General features: G+C 41.4%; 1 protein-coding gene across 1 annotated transcript; it reads right to left on the bottom strand.

The window, feature by feature from the left end:
* Positions 1-692: 692 nt before the first annotated feature.
* LOC108601030 (mucin-2) lies at positions 693-3,988 on the bottom strand. Its single transcript, XM_017989081.2, is given in 3 exon segments — positions 693-3,665; positions 3,668-3,885; positions 3,938-3,988. Coding segments are annotated over 3 exon segments (3,093 nt in total). The 5' UTR covers positions 3,945-3,988; the 3' UTR covers positions 693-797.
* Between the last annotated feature and the right edge of the window lie 8,306 nt (positions 3,989-12,294).

Below are 12,294 nucleotides of genomic sequence, written 5' to 3' on the forward strand. Positions count from 1 at the left end.
GGAGAGTCAACAAGTTGCTTGCGACAAATGGAACGCATTAAGTTAACATTATTGCCAAACAATTTGCTTCAAATGTGTTTATTTCCAACATTGTTGTTGTCACTTTGCCACAACCAAACACACACACACACAAGCTAACACTCGTTGCTTTTTATGCCTGCTGCTCCCCGTAGACTCAAACGATATGTGTGTGTGTGTGTGTGTATTTCTCACTTACACCCCCAAGCATAATTCTTATAGCAAGTTGAGCATTGCCGTAACCGAAATCTGATTTGCTGTGTGCGCACACACATTGGCAAAATCAAAGCACGATAAATTTGCTGAAACTTGTAAGCGATATTGCCAAAGTACAACTTGCAACAATTTGTTGTATTGGCCTGTTGCTTAGTCTCAATGTGTCCTGCCAGTCAGAGTTTGACGCTTTCTGTTGTTGTGGGGCTTCCCACTCACACACACATTCTGTCTCTGGACTTTCCCCCAGACGTGTGTGTGTGTGCGTGTTTCCTAGTGGGATTTTTGGGGCTGCTAAGTGGCAAATTATCTTCTTGTCTTGTGTGTGTGTGTGTGTGTGAGTGTGCGGCTTTCCAAAAGGGTTTACCTGTAATTGATATCAACTAAGTGGCACTTGCTTAAGGCTAGCAAAGCTCATTGAAACCTACAAAGTGAGTGTGGCCTCAACGATTTAGGCAATTGCTTAAAAGTTTCACTTTCATTTATTCTTTTGAGTATTACAGTGCACAGTTAACAGTGTTGTAAATAATTATCTGCACGCATAATGTTATTACTTTCAAGTTCAATTATATATATTCACAATACTGCAGCACATCAGCTGCACAGGTCTGATACTTGGCATCAAAAGAAGTGCCTGTTGGACAGTCTCCAGCATATGGAATGGGATAATCGCAAACTACAAATCTGTAGCAATCACCGGGATAGGGCAATATGGTGCCTAGCATCTGACCGCAGCAAATGTTTGGTGTATACGGATCTAAGGTTGTAGCCTCTGTTGTTGTAGTTGTTGATTCTGTAGTGGTTGTTGGTGTTGGTGTAGTTGATTCTATGGTTGGTTCTGTTGTTGGTGTTGTTGATTCTGTTGTAGTTGTTGGTGTTGTTGATTCTGTTGTAATTGTTGGTGTTGTTGATTCCGTTGTTGATTCTGTTGCAATTGTTGGTGTTGTTGATTCTGTTGTAATTGTTGGTGTTGTTGGTCCCACATTGCAATTGGCCAAATCGGGCGACATGCATTCCAATTCCTTGGGACTGAACTCTAAACCATCGGGACAATCATAACCTATGGCAATAGGTTCTTCACATAGAATATACTTGCTGCAATTGTATGGATAGGGCACTAAACTGCCATCAGCTTGACCCTCACAAATGCCGCCAGATGGCGTTTCAGTTGTAGTGAATTCAGTTGTAGTGCTAGTGGGAGTGGGTGTACTTGTGCAAGGTTCCTCCGTTGTTGTTGTTGTTGTTGACATGGGCGTTGTTGGTGTAGCAGTTGTTGTAATGGGCGATTCAGTTGTGGTGCTAGTGGGCGTGGGCGTACTGGTGCAAGGTTCCTCAGTTGTTGTTGATGTAATGGGCGTAGTTGTCTCTATTGTTGTAATGGGCGTGGTGGTTGTCTCCGTTGTAATTGACGTGGTGGTAGTCAAAATTATGCTGCAGTTGGCCAGAGCAGTCTGCATGCATTGTTTGGCCCATGGATTGAATTCTTCGCCGGACGTACATTCAAAAGCAGCTGGAATCGGACGATCGCATTTTATAAACTTGTTGCAGTCATCGGGATAGGGCACCAGCTCGCCATCGGCAGCATTATCGCAAGGACCCTCCTGTGGTGGTGGTCTGGTCACTGGACTCGTCACTGGCGCTGCAGTTGTTTGAGTTGTGGTGGAATTGTAATCCCAGTGGCAGGCATCGGGCGGAACCTGCGCGCCGCACTCTTGACTAATGGGATCGTAGTAGTCGCCATAGTTGCAGACCAATATCATGGGCACCTCATCCACGCAGCTAATGTACCACTGACAATTGTCCGGATAGGGCAAAGTGTCACGCCCACTGTTGGTGCAGACGTTGGGCTCTGGGTGCGGCGCTGGCGTGTAGCCCGGCGTGGTGCTGGCAGCTTTGCCGCAATCACTTTGCTCCCAGCTAACGCATTGCTGCTGCTCGTAGCTAAAGTAGAAGCCGTCAGTGCAATAGAACGCAACGGGAATGGGCATGACGCAGACAATATATTTGCTGCAGACCTGAGGATAAGCAATGAGTTCACCTTTGCTAAAGTCACCACAAATGCCATCTGGCTTTTGAGGCTCAGCTGGCGTTGTAGGCACAACTGCTGTAGTTGTTGTTGGTGTTGGTGTTGCTGGCGTTGTGGTTGTTGTTGGAATTTGTTGCTGCTTGCAGGCTGTGGGTGAAACTTCGGGACCGCAGTTGCCTGTCAAGGGCTCAAAGTAGTTCTGGAAGGGGCAGTCTACAATAAAGTAAACATCGTTGCCAAAGCATAGAATGTACTTGGCGCAGTTATCAACGTAGGGAAAAGATGCGCCCTGATCTTGTCCAGCGCAAAGCTCCGCTGGGCTGAGCGTAGTAGCTACTGTGGTTGTTGTTGTTGTTAGCTCAGTGGTTGTTGGTGCTGCTGTTGTTGTATAGCAGTCGACCATGTTGGGTTCATCGCAGATAAGCAGCTGTGGATTGAACAACAGTCCGCTGGCGCATTGACGTAGCATCAGTTCTCCATGCATGCATTCGATATACTGCGAGCAATCGCCAGCGTAGGGATAAGCAGCTACGAAGGGTTTGTCCTTGCAAAAGTCGGGATCTATATCTGCAGGCAAGGGAACTTTGGTGGTTGTAGCCAATGTGGTGGGCATAGTTGTGGTGCTGCTCGAGCTGCTGCTGCTGCTGCTGCTGCTGCTGGTGGTGTCGCCAGGCGTAGTTGCAACGCTAGTGGTGGGAAACGGTTCAGGTTTGCAATTAACAGAGTTGGGTGTATCGCAAATGTGCAGCATTGGATTAAATAATTTCTCGGGTATGCAATAGGCCATATCGGTGCAGCCATTGCGACAAGTTAGATACGCCTGACAGTCATAGGGATAAGCGTAGTGACCATTGCCCAAGGACTCGCAGTAATCCTCTTGAATGCCCTCAGGCGGAGCAAGACACTGATCATTCTCAGTAGTGCTGCTCAGTTCGGTTGTGCTGCTTGCCTCAGTTGTGGTTGACTCAGTTGTTGTTGTTGCTTCAGTTGTTGGTTTGGGCAGCGGCAGCTCTTCGCAATGCGCCGTATCCGGCGTATCGCAAATGCAGAGCAACGGATTGAACACCTTATCTGGTTCGCAATAGTTCAAGACAGGCCAGTTATAGGTGCAATTGATGTAGGCATTGCAATCGTAGGGATAAGGATGCGTGCTGCCATCAGCGTATTTGCTACAGTAGCTATCATCAATTCCAGGTGGTGCTGGTGGTGGATCATAGCTTGAAGTGCTTGGCGCGCCATCCATGCTGCGAGTTGTTTGTGTTGTTGCTGCGCTTGTTGTTGTTGCTGCTGCTGCTGCTGTTGTGGTGTCAATTGGCTGCGGCGATGTGAACGTATAGTGAATGCAGTCGACTGCCCAAGGCCAGTTGCAGTTGCCTGTTGCTTTGCAAAAAAAATTACCCCAAAGGGGTTTTGGGGGGCGGGACATGTGAACACCGTGGGATATTCACAGTCGCAGACCAAGTACTTGGTACAATCATCCGGATACGGCACATGAGTGCCAAACTGTTTGCCAACGCACATTGCCTGATTCTCGTAGCGCTTTTCATTGTTGCAAGCGGCATGACGTGACTGCCGCGCAGCCAAGGTCAACGGGACGGCAATCAATAGCAACAGCAATGGCCAAAAAGCTGCAAATAATTAAGCGCTAAGCATTGGCTAGAAACTTTCAAATCTGATTACCTGTCATTTTGTCTATAATTTTTAGTGTTTACTGTTTCGCGTACCACGGCAGACTAAACTCAGTTGAGCTAGCGAACAATAGTTATAAGTGCTTTTGATCCGTCAAAACAATCGAAGCGTCGAGCTGTCTTATTTTTAATAATAATAGATAAGATATAACTAATAGCTGCTTAGTTTGGACATTGACTAATCAATGAAGATGTGCGGCGCATGCAGCAAAAAACTCTTATCAATGTCTTGTTGCCAAGAAATTTGATTTGACCAAGTTTCAAATGCTGCGCACACGCTAAACAATTGATAAATTGATAAATGAAAATAGCATTTGAGTCAATTGTATATTTTGAATGAAAGCACTATCTAGAGCATATATCTTTGCTGATATCTGCAGCTTAAAGACTTCGGCCCCCTTGGCACGTCTAACGTTGTTGACAATATAATTACACTTATTGCTGTTGTTGCTTTAATGAGACAACGTGACCTCTCAACAAACACAATTTATGAGCGTGCGGCACTCGACGCGTAAATTACACAAATAAAAAATATATAAACATAAATGTGCACTGCCAACAAAAGTTTAAGCTGGCGCGGCATTAAAATTAAGCGACAAAACATGTGCAGTAAACCGGGAAGAATTTTAAAATACTTAAAGCGCTTACAAGTGTTTGAAGTATATTCCTTAATTGAGTGGCTCTGATGTATTAGCTTGGGTTAGAGCAATTTTTCAGCTTGATCTGTTGGCTGCTGTCAAGCGTTTGATCTGCAACAGATTGAACTATCAATTATGCTCGAGCAGACGTGACCGTCTAAGAGCTGCTGCCTGGGCTGCCTGCCTGTCTGGCAAAAGCTGATAGTACAGACACACAACACTTACAACTGTACAGGTGGCAAAGCTGTAACGTACGTTTAGTTACAGCTCTGCTCGCATCAAAAACTAGCCCCACAGCCCCCAAGTTAGTCGTGTACGTGTTCCCCATGCAACTGAGCTATGTATGCATGTATTGTTTGTTATTGTTATTGTTGTTGTTGTTGTTGTTTGCTGCATGAAATTGACCTCATGCTCGTGCGTGTATTCTCAATCCCTAAGCTATGCACATACGTGAACGCAGCCTGACTGCGACTTAAGCTTGCTTCAATTTTTTTCTCACAATAGCCAAAGCCAAGCCAAGCAAACATAGCAAATTTTTAATGCATTTAACTACAAAATCAAAGCTCACAGCCAGGCAACCAAAAACCAAACCGTATTGCTAGCCGTATAATATAATTGTATGCTTTGCTTTATTAGCTGCTGTTTGGTTTGCCTTTTGCCAGTTGCTGTTAATTAAAATCGAATCATTTGGCTGCCTTCTTTTGATTTGCCCAAATTAATATACAGTTTGGAATTTCAGCACTGTACAGCATGCATTTTTATATGCGCTCTTTGCTAGTTAGACCCGGTATATAAAAAACACAAAAAGGTCTTTCTACATTAAGTCAACTGAAATTAAGTGCAAAACGTACACACAGCAAACGGCGTGATAACGCCCTTAAACTACATAATTTTGAGCAGACGTGATTTAGCTTAGCCATAATGTCTGTTTTGCCGTCTGTATGAGCGGCCACATATCTCTCAGTCACTAAAAGAGCTAAGCACACTAAAACTGCTACATAGCTGCGCCTATGCGCTAAGCTAATTTACTTTAATTTTAGAAATTTATATTTAAGTCTGTAATGTCTGTCTGTCTGTCTGTATGAGCGCCAAGATCTCAGCAACTAAAAGCGCTAGGCATACCAAACTTTCTACATAGCTACGCGTATGTGTTAAGCAAATTTACTTAATTTGAGAATTTATATAAAGCCTAAATTTGTTAACAAATTTCATAAAAACTGCGTAGTTCGTTGCATAAACTGCTGAATTTATGTAGTCTATATAAATGCTGTTCTTATGTCGGCTATGCACAACTTTGTTTAATTTTTTTTAAATTTGCGCATAGATTGTTTTAATAAAACGAGATTTTTTTCTGTAAAAAATTGTGCATATTTGCAATATTGCAATGAAAATATTTTCATTGCTAGCACTTTGAATTTACACTGAAAAAGTCTCACGGCAACGTTTTTTATGTTAAAAAACATTTTATAAATAACTGAAACTAGCACCAGGCTGGTTTTAATAATTTATATGCAGCAAATGCATCTTATAAAAACTCTGCTAAAACTCTAAGCTAAACTCTTCGGTGGATTTGACGCATGCGCTGTAATTCGATGAGAGACTTCGAATGTCAAGTATACGAAGCGTTGGCAAAATTCGAATTGAGTCGAACAGTTGCTGTTGGGCGCTTACAGCAATTGCTAGTGGAGCGGACTTGAACAACTTGGCTGCCAAAGTTGGCAGCTTAACTTTTGACGTAAATTTTGTGGCACACGAGGCGGTTGCAGTTGCAATTAATATTGGCGTAGCGGAAGCCGCGAGCGTAGCTAACAACATTGTCTGCATTGATTGTTGTCTGACTGACCTAAAATATGCATTTAAAAATAAGGCGAATAACTTTGCATATGTCTGAACAGGTGTTAAAAACAACACACAAAGACACACACATATACACATACAATGAAAATTGCGGCATTTCGTGTGTAAATGCAATTAAAAAAAAAATGCCTTTGAGCGAGAACAAATTAATTGGCAAAGGAAACAGTTCCCGCTCTACCCAAAGCATAAAGAACTTGAATGCTATTTTTTAATTGAGCCAAGTGTGAGAGGCAAACGAAGTGAAAGCAAAGCAAAGTGCATGCAATGCAAACAAAAGCGCTGTGGGCCAGGCCAGCTGTGTAGCTGCAGATTAGCCGAAACCTAAAAAAAAATAAAAGAGAAAGGATGGTTATGGCTGAGCAGGCAGGGCACAAAGGCAATATTCACACGCAGGCAGCAGCGACAGCAGCAGCAGCAGCAACAGTAGTTGGGTTGGGAGGGTGGTGGGGCTAACATGCAAATGCAGTGATTTATGCCGGGCTGACAGCTTTGCAGGCTTCGTCGTCGTTGCCCGTGCCTGGCAGTCGTTATGCACTTGAGGCATTTGTTGCATGCAACGCCGTGGCACGTGCTGTGTGGTTGGGTCTGGGGGTCAGGCTAAAAACAAAACGAGTGCAGCTTGCATACTCCTGTCCTTCATTATGTTAAATTGAAGCGAGAGCTGCTAGCTGCTAGCTGCTGTCAGCTCAAGTCTAACTATCAGCTGGCTCATTCATCACTCATACGCCCCGTGACAACAACAAAAACCGAAAGTTTTCTTGCGTTGCCACGTTGACAAAATTGCGAGAATGGCAGTCGCGTTGTCGTCGTGTTGGTTAAGCAAACAGCTATAAAAAAAAAAGGAAACGGCGCTGCAGCCAAATGAAGCATTTGGCAAAAAGGCGCACGGCAAATGCGCTGTGGGAAATGTGCGAAATTTTCCAGCTGCAGCAAAAACAGTGGCAACAACTTTTCGGGGCAGCCAACGTAGCAGACATTCTGCTCGTCGTCGTCAGCGTCGTCTGCGTTGGTTAAAAATTTAAATTTTCATTTTCTGCAGCAAATTGCAAAAAAAAAAAGCAGCTGAAGCTGTTTGGAGTTTTTGGCTGTTAAAGTTTTTGTTTTTACCACAAAACGTTTTGTTGTTGCTGCTGCTGCTGCTGCCGCTAGTTTCAAGTGCGAATTGCATTCTGCTTTTGTCGCATTTGCGGTTTTGTTGAGGCAACTAAATTTCCTAACAGACGCACACACACACACACACCTGCGTTCAGCCCATGCCGCAAGCTTAGCCTGGGCTATAGGCAGCTGCTTGTTGCCAAAGTGCACTTGATACTCCTTTTCTTCTCTACGTTTGAATTTATGAGGGGCAGGCGCGCTCCGAAAAAAACGAAATGAAGTGCACTCCGCACTTCACTTGCCACTTGACTCCATTCAACTCAACGCGACTCGACTCGACTCGACAACGCGACCACAAACGCGAATGTCATTTGCAGTTTTTCTCCATTCGTGCGGCCTGTAAATGTTTTATTTGATTATTATTACGTAGAGTCTTTAGTTGCGAAGCTTGGCAAGTGCAAAAAATAAATAAATAAAGCGCTTCAAGCTGCTGACGATTAAATGTTTATCAATTGCTGCTGTCACATTGATAAATTGATTTTTATTAACTAATAGTAAATTATTTCAAGCAGCATTAACAAATTACACTTGCTCACTTTTGTGTGTGTGTCTGCCACATTTGCGGTTGCACCCCAAAACATATTGGCGTTTGTCAGCCACCAAAAATGACCAGCCAGCTACGCTCCTTCGCATTTTGCACACACCCAACTCGGGAAGCACTCAAAAATTTCACAGCCAACGTCGCTGCGCCTGGCGGGGCGTTCAAGCATGATGAGTGCTGTTGTGGTTTGTTGGCACTTCTGTTTAAACTTTTATTGCTGCTCAGTTTGCAGCCAGCACCCCAGCCAAAAAAAAAAAAGTAAATGGGCCGTAGCAACAATAGATCGCATAACATTTGCAGGCTAGCATATTTTGATTTATATTTATGGGCATTTTATGAAAATTAATAATATAATAAACTCTTTTATTTGCTAGTTATAGAGCAGAGAGTCTTAGGGGTAGTTGCATTTTAATTCAAATTCATATTGAGTTTGCCAAATCGTTCCATTAAATTTCAAAATAACACAGATTAGATAACATTCTACAGCCAGACTTATAATTAGGCTTACTCTGTTAGGTGTAAATTAGTGAATAAACTGCAGCAACTTAATATAAAGGGAGTCGCTAGTGGGAAGGCAGAGTGTGAAGTTCGTTGAGAGCAGAAATATGAAAATAAGAACTTTGAATACAATTTTAATTGTATTTAATTTAACATGCCATAAGCTTGTCCAATAAATAAATATTTATTTATTTATTTACAAATTTAATTATTATACAAGTTAATATAATAACTAAAAGTGATGAGTGCTAGCTACTAAGGCCATCGACTCAAATAATAAATAATAAAGCCAAAACACAACAAAATTTGTTAGTCTTCATCGAATATTCACAATTTAATTATTGCTGCAACTTAATATTTTTATTTCAACAATTATTTCAGCATGAATTGATTCCAAAAACATGTATTAAAAATTAGTTTCAATTATAAAAATATTGAAATGCATTTAGCTTGATTTCCAAGAAATTTCTGTTGTAAAATAATAACAAAATATATTTTCGAATTTTAGCTAAATGCATTTATTAAATAAACTTTTCACTGGAAAATTAACACTGCAAACTGCTATCTGAAATGACTGTGCGCTTGTTTATCTTAAATTATTGTTGTGCTGTAATTGAATATTGCATTTATTTACAAACAACTAGACGTATGCGTGATATTTTTACTGTTTAATTTACAGCCTTTATTAAAATAAACTTTTATTTCTTATTTGTTAAGTCAATAAAGTGTCGTCACACACTCGTGTAAACAACTGCATATCAATAATAATAACAACAACAACAACAACAAGAGCCCTTGTAAGCCATACGGCATGCACTTGATGCACTTTTTGTTGGCCACGCTACATGTGTTGCCAACAATTTACAATGAGAACGGACAATTTTTTGTGTTTTTAATTAAATATGTATTTGGTGTGCATTGAATTTTAATCAGGCGTATTCCATTTGGCGTATTTTTGTTTACCACGAGCTGTGTGTGTGGATTAATTGAGAATGCGGCAATTAAAGTTTTGCTGCTGTCATTAAATTAAATTTGCAGCGTTTTTATTATTGTGTATTTTACGATGCACGGCGCAAAGTAATTTGAAGCTGCAAGTTACGGCGTAACTTTCAAGCACAAGCTACACACGCAGTTTTTGGTACGAGAATTATCAATATCAATTAAGCACATTTGATAGCACATTTGGCATTAATGCATTAAATTTTACAGCTGTATTGCTATTTTAATTGATTTTAATAGGTCGCATACAAAATGCAGCTATCAACGGTTTCCGTTTCGTTTTCAATTTCAATTTCACTAGCAGCGCGTTATTAAGCGGCTTACAGCCAAGGCCTATAAATATAAATATATATACATATATATATGTGTGTATGTGTGTGTGTGTGTGTGTTTATATGCATGCCAATTTGAATTTATGCCAATGTGTGCAGCTTTTGTTAATTGGAATGCAAGCGGCACCTGCTAAAATAAATAATTCCAGTGAATTTGTAAATTCTGCTGCAAATTTGTGCAAATAAAAATGCATAAATTGCATTGAAATTTTGTTTGACATGTGCGCTCATTAATGGAATTAATTTTCACACAAAAGACATTTTACTTAGACTGAGCCTGTGCCACCAAATGTGGCAATTTGCCTAATTAGCTATACACATTTTGCTGATGTTTGGCTTTGAGTGCAATTATAATTATGTTGAACTGTAAATCGAAAAAATAAACACAGCATTTTATGCACTGCCATTAATAGTTAGTGCTTGAGCTTAAGCACAGGCACTTAAACTGATTTGCTAAACTAAATTTAAGTGCGTTAAAAGGTTTGTCGCCCAACTTTTAAGCACGCATTAATTTTTCATAATGTTTGCAACAGAGGGGCAGGCAAATTGCTCATTAAAAGCAAACACACACATACATGCAACGTATGATGTTGCCACAAGCACTTAAGCTGACTTTTGTGGCAACCTAATGACTGCTTGACGTATACTTAATATACAAGAGAGCAAGCAACATGAAATGAAATCTAATAGTTTTGGGTGCAGCAAACAAATCTCTACTTAACACACACACACACACACACACACAGACACTTATCTATTTGCTGTGTCAGTTGCCAAGCATTTGACAATGATTTGAACTTTGCTCACATGCAATTGCTATTTACATTGAACTGTTTATCAACTTGTAATTTGATTAAGCCCACTGCAACATTGGGGCAACTCACACATCACGCCTTGTGTCAACACATTGCGAGACAATGGGCAATGCTCATCTGCATGCAGCCAACAGATTTTAAACAAATCATTGAGTAAATGTTAGTGTGTTTATTCCCCAAGCGAAATTTAGTTCAAATATTATTTGATATCCTGCGGTAGCACTGACGACATTTCATTGTTTGCCTTTGCTGCTGGTTTGCTACTTTTGATTTCTGAGTGTCAAGCAAAAGGAAAATGCCTTTGTCGCTCGCTCTCACTCACTCTCATGCGCTCTCTCATGCGCTCTCTCTCTCTCTCTTTCCCTATAGACTGTCGTCTGTCACTTACATTGTCACTTGGGTATTGTTGCTGCAGCAGCTTCCACTCACAAGTGTCGCACTCACTAGCACTAGCTTTTTGTCTGTGTGTGTGTGTGTGTGTGTGTGTGTGTGCGCGCTTGTTTTGAATGTTAATATTTGCACTTGCAATTGTAAGGGCAAGTGACAATTTATACGCTTATTGTTGTTAAAGTATTTGCTCTTTTTAAAGTTAGTTAAATACTTAAAAATATATCAAGTGCTTTTGCACTTTATTCAGTTAGTCACTTGCGTAGCCCATTCAAGCTGTCATTCATTCAAGCCTTAATTGCAGACTAAAGTTGCTGCTGCTCAAGTTGACATTTGTTCGTTAATTAAACCTTTTTGTTGCCAACTGTGCACAGCCAGCAAATTGATTTATCTTTTCAACACCTCAATTGCCAGCGTGCTGCTGTTAAGCGGCGACTCTTGACTCGACGCTTGCTGCTGCAAGTATCTCAGTGTGTGTGTGTGTGTGTGTTGTAGCTTGAAGCCTTTTTGGCTTTCGCTTTCAGCACCTTGCTGTGTATGTGTGTGTGTGTGGCATTTAATGGCAAAACTTTTTCACTTAACGTTTACTCATAAATTGATTTTTACTTTTTAACGAGCTGTAGCGACTTTGGGCGAGCTAATGGCTTGGCCTTGGGCTCTCGTCTGTCGCCTGCATAGAGCTCTCAACAGCTGTTGCGCTCTTGGTACCCCAAAAACTAACCAAATTAGTTGGCTTTGCACATTAACAGCTCGCACTTGGAATTTTCAATTAGTAGGTGTTAGAATTGGTCAAGTTTTGTGGCGTGGCTTGGTGTCTGGTCTGCTGCTGCTGCTGCTGCTGCGACGTGTTTGGTAAACAAATTATGTGTTAATTCTGACTTATGGAAAAGTTTGTGTCCTCTTTGTCCTTTGATGTTGTTTAATTATGACTTCCGGCAAGTAATCAATGTGCAAATTTGACAGCACTCGCCTGGCATGCTAATGCCACAGCAACGCCCAAAAGCTTTGTGCCACAGACAGACAGAAAGAGAGAGGGAGAGACTGAGTGGGAGTGGGAGGCTTTGTGCTAAAGTTTGACTTTGTTTGTGTGTGTGTGTGTGTGGCAAGCATAAATTTATGCAGCATGC

The sequence above is a fragment of the Drosophila busckii genome, chromosome 3L (assembly GCF_011750605.1).
Source record: "Drosophila busckii strain San Diego stock center, stock number 13000-0081.31 chromosome 3L, ASM1175060v1, whole genome shotgun sequence".
Lineage (NCBI taxonomy): Eukaryota > Metazoa > Arthropoda > Insecta > Diptera > Drosophilidae > Drosophila > Drosophila busckii.